The sequence below is a fragment of the Typopeltis vanoorti genome, chromosome 1 (assembly GCF_054136105.1).
Source record: "Typopeltis vanoorti isolate ZY-2024b chromosome 1, IOZ_Tvanoo_1.0, whole genome shotgun sequence".
Lineage (NCBI taxonomy): Eukaryota > Metazoa > Arthropoda > Arachnida > Uropygi > Thelyphonidae > Typopeltis > Typopeltis vanoorti.
In genome coordinates this window covers 50,770,374-50,786,780 of record NC_143549.1, presented here as the reverse complement: position 1 = coordinate 50,786,780, position 16,407 = coordinate 50,770,374, and the positions used below count along the sequence as shown (strand labels likewise).

General features: G+C 35.8%; 1 protein-coding gene across 1 annotated transcript in view; it reads right to left on the bottom strand.

Annotated features, from left to right (window-relative positions):
- Window positions 1–451: 451 nt before the first annotated feature.
- Window positions 452–16,407, bottom strand: part of LOC150109967 (uncharacterized) — a 66,442-nt gene continuing 50,486 nt past the window's right edge. The window contains exons 5-8 of the mRNA XM_090400577.1: window positions 15,983–16,247; window positions 13,545–13,688; window positions 8,127–9,140; window positions 452–765 (exon numbers count right to left, since the gene is read on the bottom strand). Of these exons, the coding sequence (XP_090256703.1) occupies window positions 608–765; window positions 8,127–9,140; window positions 13,545–13,688; window positions 15,983–16,247 (1,581 nt within the window). The 3' untranslated portion in view covers window positions 452–607. The remainder of the gene's footprint in view (window positions 766–8,126; window positions 9,141–13,544; window positions 13,689–15,982; window positions 16,248–16,407) is intronic.

The following is a 16,407-nucleotide window of genomic DNA, read 5'->3' as shown; positions in this document are numbered from 1 at the left end:
CTACAAAAAACAGCATTACTTGGAACAGTCCATATTTTACGACGCTACCTGAAGGACTATTCTTAGATTCTTGGAGAGAGTCTGAATTGTTCTGAATCACCAGTCAAATTTTTATTTATATTGTTTTGACTGTGTATCAATTATGTGAATAAAATAATAATAATAATAATAATAATAATAATAATAATAATAATAATAATAATAATAATAATAATAATATAGGGCCGGTTATTCTTGAAGAAAAGCAATGAATGTTCCTAAAGTAAGCATATTAAACTAGCAAAATTCATAATTGAAAATACCTTCATTTTCATATTCCTATTTCCATATCGATAGAAACACGTGTAAAACTGAGACGAATGGTTTAAGTGTGCATATATAACATCCATAAAAATATAGGCATGCAACAAATAAACTTGAATATCTATGAAAAATGAATACAAGAATCCACTTCAATTCTCTTTTTTTTAATAATTAATCTTCTCAGCATATAAATTACAGCAAAATTGAATGATATCACAATGATTTTATACATAATGTCTTACAAAATACTCTAATACCACCATGCATGTGTAAATAAATTATTTAATGAGCAAGCATTGGGTCGTCAAGCAAAATTTCTACTTTCGAGATCAATGTGTTTCTTTCTTGGTCCACACTTCTCCAGAATATGTTCTATGCCCCATAAAAAGGCCGATATCCCAGACATTGCAGCTAGAACGTAGAAAACACAATCGTAGGAGCCTGTATAGTCTCGAAAATAACCTAATAAAAAGAGATTAAGAAATTGAGTTTTACTGCATTGAGTAATAAAATATCCATTCAGTGGTGTACGCACACACACACACACACACGCAAGGTTGTAAGTAGGGGAGTTTATGCCCTCAACGATTGGTCTGAGTGGAGAGTTTAATTTATGGATTTTTGGGAGTCTATATAATCTTGGGATCCATAAATTAAACTCCCCACTCAGATCAGTCGTTGAGGGTATAAACTCCCCTACTTACAACCCATCTAAATACCTCGCATCTTTTTTAAAAAAACCTATTTGGAATTTCCTTTTCTCATATAAAAAATTCAGCTGATTTTACAGGGTGTCCCAAAATTCACGCAAGATTTAAATTTAGCGCCATTTGTGCGGTAAAGTGTTGCCAACGAGAAAAAAAAAAGACAGCGTGACAGCTGACAGTTCAGGGTTATTAAAAATGACCACACACAGCGAAGAGAGTTCGTTCAATGGATTATGGAACGACAACAAGTGGATGCTTATTTTTCGAACAAAATCATCTTCAGCGATGAGGCTCGTTTTCATCTTGATGTCTTCGTTAATCGACAAAATTGTCGCATTTGGGGTCCAGAAAATCCACGAGTGATTGTTGAGAAACATATGCATCCACAACGTATCACTGTTTGGTGAGGATTTTGGGCTGGAGGCATCATCAGTCCATTCTTCTTCGAAAATGCGGCTGGTAAGACAATAACAGTTAATGATTCTCGCTATCGCGAGATGATAATCCAGTTTTTTGTGCCTAAATTGCAAGATATGGATGTGGACGACATGTGGTTTCAACAAGACGGTGCCACATGCCATACAGCCCGAGAAACAATTCAATTACTGCATGAGTAATTTCCTGGTCGTGTAATTTCCCGTTTTGATGATCAGGATTGGCCGCCCAGATCATGTGACTGAACGCCGTTGGACTTTTTTCTTTGGGTTTTTTTTGAAGTCTAAGGTTTATGCCAACAAGCCCACGACCACCCACGCCTTGAAGGAGGAAATTGAGCGCTGTATCAACGAAATTCAGCCACATTTATGCAAAACGGTCATAGAAAATTTCGACAAAAGAGTGCGTATGTGCCAGCAAAGCCGTGGAGGCCATTTACCCGATATGCTATTATTCAATGCATAACCCTATACTGTACGCTTTATGAATAATAAGAAATTACAATTTGTAATTAAAAACCTGTGTTTTCTATCAAAATTACTTTTGCATGAATTTTGGGACACCCTGTATGTCCAAAATCAAGACATCAAACTACAAATCAGATTTAATGGCAAGTTTCGATATAGTTTCTCTCTTCACAAATGTACCTACTCAAGAAGTCCTCCATCTTCTCCAGAACAAACTATTCAAGAAATAATTTTCCTTACTTTCTCACTGTGTAAATTCAGGTTGGGCAGTCCGCTCTCTCCGATTCTTGGTGACATATTTCTTAAGAATGTTGAAGAAAAATCAATTAATTTCTCTACTCTAAAACCCAAAATATGGTATCGTTTTTCTTTCGAGACCACCTCAACAAGTTTCATGAGAAAATCAATTTTACCTTCGAACTGGAATCCAACGACTGTCTCCCCTTTCTGGACCTAAAACTTACGAGATGCGCTGAAAATATCACAATCTCCATTTTTAGAAAATCCCCCCACATACAGACAGATACCTTCTTGCTTCTTCCCATCACTACCCTCCGCAAAATTTGGTATTATTTTAAACTTTGGCACATCGAGCCAGATCGTTACTAACAGATGGAACAGAAATTGAAAATGAACTCCATTTACTAAAAAAGATTTTTGTGAACAATGATTTCTCTCTTAAAAAGATTGATAAATTTTTCTCTTTCCATCGCTCAACTGCTATTAAATATTCTTTTCTCCCCAAGAGCTTTTATATCGTTGCCATACATCAGCTCTCTCCCCCCAAAACTGGCAAAAATTCTTAAGAAATTCAACATTAGAACTTGTTTCACTACGTTTCCAAAACTTTGCTCCATATTAAGTAGAACTAAAGTGAAACATCTTCCTATTCAGTATCCAGGAATCTACAAGATTTTCTGTGATTGTGGCAAAGCATACTATGGCCAGACAGCTAAATCCATCCTTTTACGCATGGAAGAACACAAAAGAGACATTTCCTACAACAGAACCAGAGCCAGCGCTCTCTGTAGCCACGTTCTCTTCTCTATCAACTCGGATGAGGGCCGCCAACACCTCGTAGACTGGCCGCAAACTTCTAATATCCATGTGTGTTATGATGAACTCGAAAGAAAGATTATCGAATCTAGAGAAATATCGCTCGATTCATCCCATATTAACAACAGTTAGCTACAATCTTTCTGACGCACACATTCCCACTGTCCAGTATTGGCGCACTCGTGACAGCTCAAGCACGTAGTCAACTTCAATTGGAACTCCAGCACGCATTCCTGTTTTAAAATGTAAAATTGCGTTTTATACTAGATCTGTTGATGTAATTTTATCATGTCTCTGTGATTTTATATAATTCTTTGCCTGTGATATCTGAAGAAGTTGATTTATTTAACGAAACTAGTAGTATCTTAACATTAAACCTTTTCTTTTTCACTTTCGGTATATAGTCATTCAAACTAACTTTTATAACATTATCTACCGAGTAAATATGAACATATGCAAACACAATAATTACATATAAAAATATGTAATATATGTAATTATTGTGTGAATATTATGTGAATTATTGTGTAATTGTATAATTATTGACTCATGTTATTTAGTTTTTCTAAATTTGTTTTCTATGATATTATTAAAATAGTTAATGTAAACTAAAAACACCTTTTTAAAGAGAAAATCAAATGATATAATAAGCGATATTTTACTCTGTGTGATGGCCCGAATAAGAATAGTTCCTAACCCCTGCATATCATACGTGGCGACCAAAATGGGCACCCAAGGAGGGCAATAGATGGAAATGCTGTAGCCAATAAAGTTCTAACTGAGGCTCGGTTATATATATATATATATATATATATATATATATTTAGAGAGAGAGAGAGAGAGAATTATAAGGATGTTCGAATTTTTTTGTGTGCAAACACACAGCCCAGTCTCATAAGCAATCTCAGAAACTATAACAAAATTGAGTAGTGAGCTTAAAACGAAGTAAACAGACCCAATAATGTGTTTATCTAGCCAGCGAGGTTATCATTAAATCTATGATCGAGAAGTGAAGTAGGATTTTGCATAATTTAACAGCAAAAAGAAAGCTGGAAGATTTAAAATCTCAGAGCGATTAGAATTCAGATTGTTAGCATAGTAATTGAAACTGGAGACACAAACATTTTAACGGACAAATATGTCAGTGATGACTCAACTTAGTAACGCCATGAAATACAAATCAGTATAGCGTTTACAAGCAAGTAAACAAAGTTGCAGTTCTATTTATTTTCTATTTCTATAATTTTGCAAAAATAAGTGCCTATTTAGAATGTGGGGGATGCTTAACTAATAGCACACCTTTCCTATAACCTTCAAAAAATAAAATCAAATATCAAGTAATTATAATATCCTATGACATGCTAACAAGTACGTGATAATATTGTTGTAAAATATCCATTCCTACTGGTTTTGGATAGGGCACTGTGGAATTTATTTCTTGGAGGTTTGTGATGTAAGTTTTGCATCGTTTTGAATCTTTTTTTTTGCTTAATTTTTAGTTTTAAATTAAGCGAAAATTCAAATTACTTCAAATTTTGTTATCTAAAATAGCAAATTTCATCAAAATTCTTCCAGCCAGGGTGGAGTCGTTATGTGTACCGACAGGGAATAGAAAGGTTTCATTCTACGAAGCACTCTCACGCACTTATACATACAGTTACAAATATCTGGAGTTGTGACTTTAGTATATGTTACATAAATTATTTAAATAATCTCAATCCATCCAAATCACTAGAAACGGGTGCACTGTTTTAGTGATTTAATACGTATGAAACTTTCAGCTAGGATAAGAATAAACCAAGCTTCTTTCTTTCTAATGACATTCCAGTTCGATTTAGACGATTGATGATACTGCTCTATCCCCCCCCCCCCCCGGAAAAAAAAAACATTTCCTCCTTGTATGTGATACCAGGATTAATTCCTGGAATAAATTCGCTTGAGTTAATTAAGTTATTTATTCCTTTCAGTTTACAACTCTATAGAATTTATTCAACACTATTTTTTGCTATAATGAGTTTTCGACGAAAAGTTGAGAACTTGGTTCAACTTCATTGTACTAGGCTTTTCTTTTGCGAAGGCAACGAGTTTGGTCCGTTTATTATGAATTTACGTTGCCTTAAACAATTTTTATTTAAAATTCTAAAGTAGCTGACGACGCACTTTGAGGCTTAAAATAGATTTTAACATTAATCCCGTTTTTCGTAAATTTCTCCAAATAAATAAACGAAAAATGGTACATCGCTTCCTTCAAATGAAAGGAGAATGTCATCGATATATATGTCGTAAATTAATAGACTGTAGGTTTTATATTATGTTATTATTTTTATTTATTTATCTTTCGCTAGATCTATTGTATTTCCGACTCAAGTGTCGCATTGGATAACGTCGACATGCATCTACTCTGGCATAGTTGTATGTGATGTCTTCAGGTAGCAAATGAGTTTCATCATCCGATGTAACACTACTACCCAACCTGCTTATCTGATCTGAGACCTTCAGGAGCATGAAGATCTCTAATAATACTATGTGCGGTTGGAGTAAGTTATTTTTTTCATCTAACCGTTAGCCACTCAAGGTAATTTACTTAAAATATGCTGTAGGCTCTGGTGGATGCGACTGTCATAAAAAGTTGACTTTTTAAAAACCCAACTTCCACACGACTACTTTATTTGCACCGTAATAACTTATATAGCGAAGATATAAAGACAATGCGACATTTGCCCTTTCAAGAAAGACCTAGATGCGTATCCCATCTAGGAAGCAAAGTATCTTTATAAGGGTTATCGGCTAATGACAACTCAGACGGTCTCATAAGGATTTTGTCTCCAAACTTTCTCATTCCACATAGCAGACAATCGGACCAGACACACCTTTAACAGGCATCGCACCACCCTCATTCCTAAAGAAACATTTTAAGTCATTTAAGATCCAAAATATGTGCCATCTTTTTAATTTTTTTTATTGATAATGGCCAAAGTTTGTTAACTTTTTAGATAGTCAATAGTATAATAATGAAGCGAAATATGTAAATTAAATTTTCATCAATTATTATTAGTATACCCAATGATCATAGCAAGACTCGAGATGCAAAAACTTGCTACAATGCAGTAGGAAATGGATCTCATGACTCCCACAGGAACACTGTCAAGATGTTGCTGTGAAAATCATAGATGCTGTCTCTAAGCACCCATCAATGAACTTTGATGTCTATCCACGTACTTATAATAACAATCTGATGGTAAGAGTATGTGTGTGTCCGTTACATTAAGGAATTATAGGATATCAAGGGTAGTATATCATCACCATTTTATACTTTATTATACTTTATCCTTAATTTTTAATTATATTTATAATATATAAGTTAATAAAAGGTGTATTTAATATACAGGGTGCCCATAAAATAACTTTCCCTCTTTGGAGGCATGTATAGCTAAAACCAATAAACGGAATGAGACCAAATTTTATATTGAGACTTTGAAGGCATGGGGAGATGATTTCTGCGAAAAAAAAAAAAAAAAAGGTCCAAAAGTCGCCGATAGGGGAAATTTTGGCGCTGGTAGAGCCGAAAACAAGCGGATAATTATATTAAAGGCAGATAAAATGGAATAATAACATTTCGACGGTGTAAGCGACAGCGGCATCACTCATTCCAGCTGGATATGTGGCGCGTTACAATGATAATAATAATAATAATAATTAAACTAAAACAACTTGCGAAAGACACAGAAATTAATGTACACACATGCACGATTTTCAATGCGCTGACCTTTCTTGTGTACAACAAATTGCATCCGGTGTGTGACATGCTCTACAGCTGAGAGTAAGGAACGGATTGGATGTTCATAACAGCCCGTTTTATGTTCTCTTTCAAGACATGCAAGTTAGGAATGCCACCAACATACACAACGGATTTCAAATACCCCCACAGCCAAAAGTCACATGGAGTGATATTGAGCACAATTCGTTAGTCATTCGAATAATTGCCTGAACGTTCCCAATCCCTTTTCAAGTGGAATTGGTGGCGCTACTGTCACGTATGCACAGTAAAATTTGCACAATTCTTTTTACCTGCGTTTACTGCAAATATTTGACTGATATCGGCTCCGCTAGCGCCAAATTTCCCCCTATCGGCGACTTTTGGAATTAAATCTTTTTTTTTCTTTTTTTTTCCCGCGGAATTCATCTCCCTATGCCTTCAAAAGTCTCAATATAAAATTTGGTCTCATTCCGTTTATTGGTTTAAGCTATAGATGCCTCCAAAGAGGGGAAAGTTATTTTATGGCCACTCTGTTCTTTAACAAATTTTTGCAACTATTTGATCACTTATTAGAAGAATAAGTATTTAAAAATAATATAAACATTAATTTGAAAAAAATTAATTTTTTCAAAATGTGAATAAAAATACAGTGTATTAACGATTTACTGATGGTTGCATTCGCGAAACGATGACGTAAATAAAGATTCACGTAAATTAAGACAAGTTTTCCTATAAAGAAAAATGTTAAAATTCAGGTGGATATGTGTTACAGAAGTAATTATCAACGTCGCAATTTTTTGGCGTATTTTATGCAAATAAATTAAAATTAATGGAGTTTTTAGTAATTGACGTAAACAAGATATATCATAATAGTTTTCACTTTTACTAGAAAAAATATTGCAAAGAAATTATTGCACCTTCCTTGCACAGAAACACTCATAGAAAACAGGGCATTGTGGGTAATTATATATTTTGTGTTGCTGCACGCAGTAATTGGTACAAAACAAACACGTTTAAGGGGGGGGGGGGAGAAATATTCCTCGATGCGATCTCTTGTTTTATATTTTTATTTTTTTTTCAGTTACAGGTAAATTCTGTAAGTGTATTTATTTAAATTTTATTTTTACCTTAAGCAAACATATACTACGTTTATCATCATCGTCATCATTAGACCTCCATGGAATGAACAAGAATTTATTTTTACTGGTTTTTTTTATTTATTTTATAAAATGAAAAATTTGATCACTGCAAATGACTCCCTTATCGTGTTGCAAATATCTCAAATCGCATAAGATTGTAAGCTGCACTGGCGTAATGTGCATGTGTTCGTGATTAGTCCATAACGAACTGAACAAACCTATAAATGCAGCAATCATCTATTTATATTCCAATCTTACTTACCGATCATTGGCGCCACGCCAAAGAGAAATATTCCAGCAAAGAAATTCATCGATCCCATGGCAATAGACTGCTGATCAGGGATGTAATAAGCCACGAGCACCGGATACATTACCATGATCATGCCTTCAACCAGTCCGTAGCAGATGGACACTGCCACCATTCCTTCAAATTCTGTAACAAATACGAATCCCAGCATGGATGCGCTTTGCAAGGCAAAGGTGATTGTCATGAAGTTCTTCTTGGACACAAACCCTTTGTCTGTCACCCACCCAAATCCCAGACGCCCAAAAAGATCTCCAAAGGCAAATGCCGGAATGATGTATTTGCCTTGGATTTCTGGTATCCCCTTGTCAATGCCCACATCTACGATGATGGTGCACAAAGAGACAAACACATACACAAACATCCCTAGAGTCATTCCTATTAAAAGAAACACCGGATTCCCTAAAACCCCAAGAGTTTTCTTAAGGGCACTCTTAGAACTCGATTCTTCCTTGACGTACTTCGGTGGGTCAGGTTTAGGGACGGGTATGTTTGTCGGTTTGTTTTCATCCGGGTAAGGCACACACTGTTTTTCTATTGGTGGCGGACTGTCCGAGATGGCTCCGTATCTGCTTTGTGAATGCTGGACGATGCCATCCTGGCAATGAACATCGCTGTTGTTGATACCATCATTGTGGGATGCCGTCACTACTGTGGGAAGTTTTTGGAAGCTTTCCTTTTGTCGAGATTCGTAGGCGGAGATTTGTTTCTTTAGTCTTGCTTCGCGCTGGATCCAAGAAGGAGTTCGAAGCAATAATCCGGCTGGAATTACGTGCATTACAATGCCACCAAGAATGAGGAAAGTACCGGACAGACCGTAGTAGCCGATTAAAATTTCTACGAGGATTGGAAGAATTAGAGACCCTAAGCATCCTCCTGAAAAGGCAATTCCAGCAGCCGTAGCACGGTACTTTACAAAATATTGGTTGATGGACACTTGAGGAAGAATGTTGCTCAACCCGAACCCGAGGCCTGGAAGAAAAATTATAAAGTGTTGACTACTGAACATGATATTTTACATATAAGGTAGAGTATAAAGTAACTTATATTATTTTTCAGACTACAAGTAATATATGATGAAATATTTCGGATGACTACAACTCAGGGTATATGCGGTTTCATGTTTCATATAATAATATCCAGTCTTATAATAACGAGTTATTATATAACTTTACATAATATTAAATTACCATCATAGCTTCGCCTGCTTACAATGTTTCTGTGATGTTTTCTGATTCAACGATTCGGTGATATTTTCTAGTTCTCATAAATTGTATATTTACATAAAATTTATTCGAAAATCTTTATCTTTTTGTTTTTTTTTTGTTTCGATTCTAGAAGATCATCATCAGGCAAGTGAAAGCCTTTTGCATCCCCCGATTAGCAAAAGTATCTCTGGCCTTCATAACCAGAATTTTAAAATGATAAAGTGATTATGTTTTTTTATTTGTGTGGAGGAAACCCCCATGAGGGATTGAGTATGTATTTTTCACCGTAGTAGCGTGTGTTCACGGGACCGGTTTGCCTGTTTTGATGTATGAAAAACCCAACTTACCGGGCGATAACACTCCCCCCCCCCACCTCCGTATGAGATCAGCTAACTCACTTTTAGTCGAAAGAGACCAGATAAAGGTTCCTCACTTCATAGATGGAAATCGAACCCAGGTCTTTCCGACCAAAGGGCTTCTTCTATACCGACTGAGCTACGGAGGGTCTACAAGGAGGGGAGAAACCGTGCCACCATAGTATGCAACAGGATAAGTTCACCTTAGGGAGGCGACATCCCTTTTAGATATTCTTCGCGTCCTAAACAAGATTCGAAGTCAAATGGATTTCAGGAAGTTCCTTTCTTTTAACCGACATTCGTTACTAAAATCAGCTGAACTACTGAAAAACACTTAGTCAGCTCATGATGCTTCATCAAATACTTTAATGAATTCACGTTAATTATCTTTTTTTTTTCCAGGTCTTTATTGGACGCATCATGACAGACAATGTATTTAACAGAACAAAGACGCAGTGGCAGCTCGTGCCTAAAAATCGTTGGGATGCTGCAACTTTCGAAATGTACATACACACTGTAAGTACAGTGTATATGTGTTTCGATAAAATATCAAAATTATAGTTAAAAAATAAATAAATAAATAAACATGTAAAAATATCGTTTATTATCGATAAAATTATACAGTTTAGTATAATTCAAAATTACTTAAAAATAAAATCCATTATCATAACCCAATGTTCTAAAATAAAAACTATAACAAATGTTATGTCTTTAATTGTAATGTCCAAATATTTAAAGAGACGGAGGAAACACGAAGAGCACGACGACCACTCTACTACTGATGCAAACTGCATATAAACAACAGTGGAACTGCGCGACGGACAGTGCCGCATTATGCTAATAGTTCGCATCTCACTATGTTGTGCATATGCTTGCGAGCGTAGCAATATGACACTATGGTAAATTAACACAGTGTTGCCTGCGTCGTTCGCCCTACTAAGTGCTACAAGATGAATTTTTATTATTTTTAATACAAAATAAGAGAATTGTATAGTATTCTTGATGATGAAATTAAATATTACAAGCAAATACAAATAAATTAATTATTTAAAATAAAGAGCCAATAGGCAGCGATGTAAAACATTATGTAAATTAAAGAGATATTAAATCACGCATTGTTTTAAAACTGAATAAGAAACTCAACGATCGGAATCAAAGAGTTTCATGCCGAATATAGTAACTATAAACGTATCGGCGACTACTAGCGTAAGCTAAAGCACGTAGTTCAAGTACGTAGTACAAACTAGGGCAACTCGTTGCAAAGTTGGAGAAAGTTCTGATCGCTATTCTTAGTATTTTCCCTAATGTAAAACCCATCTCCTAGGAGATGTATGATGTTATACATTATGGTGGGAGGTCACTACCCAGACCGGTTTCGATCTTTATTGAGATCTCATCAGTGAGTAGCTAATCCAAATTATAATACTAGGGTTTTTTTTTTTATATATAATTAGCTTGTAAGGACTGGCTTAAAGGGGCGAAGCAAGAATGCTTTTCATCTTCCCCGTTATCTGTAGGGGACAGTGTAGGGATAAGGTGTTATTGGGCTATTAAAGCTCTGATCATGGCAGGAGGGTAACAGCAATATCTGAGCCTCAGTTAGAACTTCATTGGCTACAGCATTGCCATATTTAAAGGTAAAGCCGTCTCTAAAAATTCAGACGATCCCTAGGCCACTCAATCGTGGGCGAAAGACCGTCCATCTCAGCGTTGGCTCCACTAAGTGATGGCCTTCCACCCACCACCACCACCACCGAGCAGAACCTCTCATATATTCCGAAGAAAAGCATTCACCGACAAAGCCCCTCACTGGAGAACACTTTCCCCGGAGACTCAAATTGCTCCCTTAAAGCAAGACCCTTAAGAGAGCGAACTCAAAACTCTCGAATCTCAGCGCCCCAGGGGGTAACAGCAACAGCCGAGCCTCAGTTAAACTTCATTGCTACAGCATTGCATCCATTATCCTCCCATCCTACCAGGGTTTCCTACCTACCAGGTTTATAATATAATACTAAAGTCCTTATAGTCCTTATAAGGACTGGCTTAAAGGGGCGAGCAAGAATGCTTTCATCTTCCCCGTTATCTGTAGAGGACAGTGTAGGGATAAGGTGTTATTGAGCTATTAAAGCTCTGATCACGGCTGGAGGGTAACAGCAATAGCCGAGCCTCATATACCCCTTCATTGGCTACAGCATTGGCATCCATTACCCTCCAAGGGTATGGTGGATTTTCCTAGTATCAGCCCACTCTCTATAATAGTAAGGGTATAGCGAAAAGAACTTATATACTCTGCTATACGAGTTGTCAAAAAGGTGCACCCATAAATTATTTAAAATAAACAGCCACTATAATATAATATAATATAATATAATATAATATAATATAATATAATATAATATAATATAATCATTTCGACGATGTAAAACATTATTTAAATTAAGGGGATATTAAATCCCACATTGTTTTAATACCGAATAAAAATATCAAGGTTAGGAATCAGAGTTTCATGCCGAATATAGTAACTATAAACGTATCGCGACTACTATCGTAAGCTAAAGCACGTAGTACAAACTAGGGCAACTCGTTGCAAAGGTGGAGAAAGTTCTGATCGCTATTCTTAGTATTTTACCTAATGTAAATATAATGTAAATACTCCCCAAAGTATTTTCCCTTTTTGACAACTCGTATAGCAGAGTATATAAGTTCTTTTCGCTATATCTTTAGTATTATACTTTGGTCTAGCTACTCACTGATGAGATCTCAATAAAGATCTAAACCGGTCTGGGTAGTGACCTCCCACCATAATGTATAACATCATACATCTCCTAGGAGATTGGTTTTACATTAGGGAAAATACTAAGAATACCGATCAGAACATTCTCCACCTTTGCAACGAGTTGCCCTAGTTTGTACTACGTACTTGAACTACGTGCTTTAGTTCACGCTAGATCGGTTTTAAAACAATGTGGGATTTAATATCCCCTTAATTTAAATAATAAATAAATAAATAAATATAATTTATATAGCGAGAAAAATTGGGGGTGCTGCAGTTCCGTAGCGCCTATGCACGAACCGCTCCTGAAAGACGTTCGATATTTTAAAGAAATGTTTCCCTAACGTAACATATTTATATTATGTTAGGCAAATCTCTCTCTCTCTCTCTCTCTCTCATTCACTCAGAGAGAGAGAGAGAGAGAGGGGGGGATACGTCTGTTGCAAGTTGCAATGATTTTATTATGAGCCATCTCAAGAAAGGATAACTACATTAGAAAGTGAATTTAAAAAGGGTTTCCTTATATAAAGAAAGACTAAAACGTGGACATGCATTAACAAGCTCACGTTCATAAACCTTTCTTTGGTGTTTTTGCTCAGAGCTCTTAACATTGCTGCGACATTCCATATTCAGTCACTAAAAGGATTTTATACAGAAGAGATACAAAAGTAGAACAGCCTTTGTAACACAAAACAAGGTTAGCCTCGGGCTTGGCAAATACTTAAAAAATTCAAAGTGGACTATTAAAAACAATTTAGGGCATCAAGGAGATAAAACAGTATTGACTTAAATTAATTCTATTGATAATTCGCATGTAAGATTTTTACTTCAATCAAAAACATATTTTAACTTAGAGTATTTAAATACAGAATTAAATTTTCATGAATTATATGAGTTATTATCTACGGAAATATTTATTTGCTTTTAATGCTTCGTGTTCCAGATTCTTCATTTATTTATGTTGTTGAAGAGTTCATGAGTTATAGTTAACAGTACTTTGGAGAAATAGTGTTCAATAGCAAACTGTCAGAGTACTTACCATACATTCCGCCCCAGAATATGGTGATCCAGAGTATGTTGTTTGCAGTGTAACATAGCGTCACTCCTAGCGAGGCTATAATACCTCCGAGAACAATTATCTTTCTTATCCCAAATCTTTGGCCTATAATACCAACGAGAGGACCTACAAACACAAGATGGAAATATAATCAAACGCATTTCATCTACATGTTATACAGTTTAAATTTCTTCATTTACAGGAGAAAACATTTTGTGCTTTGGGCCATTTTTATTACACGCAAACTTACTTCTAGTGTCGGAGAAAGTGGAGGTTCCTAATATTTTCCCCCGTTTGCATGCAAGAATTTATTTTTAGGCTTTATTGAAAGTGTACTTTAACCCTCCTGTTAAGATACGCTCTGAAAACATATTGCGACATTTGGTGACCTTTGTCGAGTAATATTTCTAGGTCAGCGTTCAGATGAGCTACGTCACATCAATATTTACTTAGAAAAATGACCTAGCCACCTCAGCGACGCCTAGCAATAGCCCGCTGACGTCTTAGTAATACTGAATTCGTCCTTGTGACGACACTTACCAGTTTCTGAACAGCTTTTTCTTTTAATTTTTTTTTCCTTTAGGAAGGAGGAGAACTTTATAAACAGCTGAAATTTTAATTGATGCAAGTTCCACACCGAACTGTGGAATGTAAAATGGAAAATAAGCTCGGTTATGAGAAACATTGACATGAAGCGAGGTTCGTAACAGTTTGGCCTTCACAAGGATGTTTTGATAGCCATAACGCATTTTAAGTGACTTGATTGCCTTCGTTTCGTCATATGATTGTGTAAACGAAGGTTCGTTATAATAAACAAATCAAGTGGAGATTTCAGTAACCTTTGACGGTTGTTCTGTTTCTTTGTAACGAATTATTTTCTGACTAAATTAAAAAGGAAAGAAATCCGAAACTCCCAAGTTGGTTAACATATTAAAATTAAACCAGTATGACTTCGATTATCTGTCATTTGAAGATTTCAGTTAGATCTGTTAAATGAGATAGCAAACACATGTCTTTTCTAAAGCAAAGTGAAATTAAAAAAAAAAAATTAATTAGCTCTCGCATTTTCTCTCTTACTTTTGTTCGGTTTTCACTCTCCTTCTCTTGCTCAGTTAGCCGATCTGATACGGAGATAGGAGGAATTTTTCTCCCCTAGAAAACAAAGGAAACCTTCCCCGCTGCAAAGAACAGTTAATAGTCATGTTGTACTCGCCTCATGACCTTAGCGCTTAGGTTAGAATTCTAAACAATGACGCCATAGTCTCTCATTTTCCTGATTTATGTTTTCTTTGTTTCGTGTCTTCTTTACCCTCTGTTCGTTTCTTTTTATTCTGTTGCTCTCTCTTTTTATAAACTCTTTCTTTTCTTTCTCTTTATCTCTTCAGGTGCCTTCGTAGTGCAATTGGAAGAACAGCGGAACATTTGTGCCCTTCGATTGGAAAAGACTTGAGTTCGATTCTTGTCGTGACGAGAGGAATCTTTATAGGACTTTTTCAAATCAAGGTGAGTTAGCCGATCTATAAGGAGGTAGCAGAGTTTTCTTCTCCCGGAAACTCGGGTTTTTCATCCTCTCGCTTACAGACAAATCGGCTTTCAGAACACGCACAATTTAGAGACAACAAATACTGTTGTTAGTGATGATTGGCGGTAGATGGCGTTGATGGTAGTAGTGTCGTAGTTGGAGAATTAAGTAGTAGGGGAGAGGGTGAGATGTATTTAGCGAAGTAGAGTATAGTGTTCTCCGCGATGAGTCCTTGGACTCCGTGGAGGTATCAGGTAATAGTAATAATAATAATAATTATCTCACTATTGATATGCCTACCTCTCTAATATTTTGTCTTTTCTCGAACTGCCTTTTTCTTTTTCTTTCTTTCTTTCTTTCTTTCTATCTTTCTTCGTCTGCTTCTTTTCACTTTCTATACGATTTTTTCTCGTTCTTTAGTTTTAATTAACTCTCTCTCTCTCTCTCTCTCCTCAAGGGACTTATAGGACTAGATAAGTAATAGACTACTGCTACCCACTACCTCCACCTTCTTTTTTATCACGTGCTGTTACTTTGCTTCAGATTCCTCTTCCGTTACTCTTCATAACAAAATTGTCACTTTTTAAGGAAGAGAATGTTATTTAAATACATTTATTGTTTTCTAAGTGTGTTATTTCTGTTTTTGTTACTTCTTTAATTATATATATGCAATACATATCATATTTCGAAATCAGCACATGAATAAACATATTCTAATAATATTAATTTCAGTGTTTTTGTCTTTTTATTTCAAATTCTTTTATTTCTTCTACTCCTTTCGTGTTTTATACATAATTAGAACAACCTTCTTTAATTATATGGCATTCACAATTTCAGAAATGTAACGCATTTATAATTAATAAAGAAAAAAATATTACCATTACGCTAACTTACTTACCAAGTAGATACCTGAGTGTCTGAGCTAAGGTGAATGCGCGTAGAACTTCAGTCCTCCCAACTGGAAACTGTTTCATACACGCCACAAATAGGATAGTAGTGGTTCTATTAACGCCACTTAGGGAGAAATATATAATCATCCCTCCGAAAGCTACCACCCAACTCCATCCCCTATCGGGTTTATCTCTTCTGTTAATACATTCGTCGCCTAAGAGCTTTAAAGAACCACTTCTGCTTCGAATCTTCATTATGATCACCTGTAATAGCTACCAAGAAATTAGCCCACATAGATATACCCGCTAAGCAACGAACCAAGATTCAATTCTATTGACGATTCGAGATTCTTCGCGAGAATGTTTATGTGCGGCTAGATTTCGTGAATATGAACTGCAAGCGAGTGACCAGTGAGGCGCACGCGACTGGGTT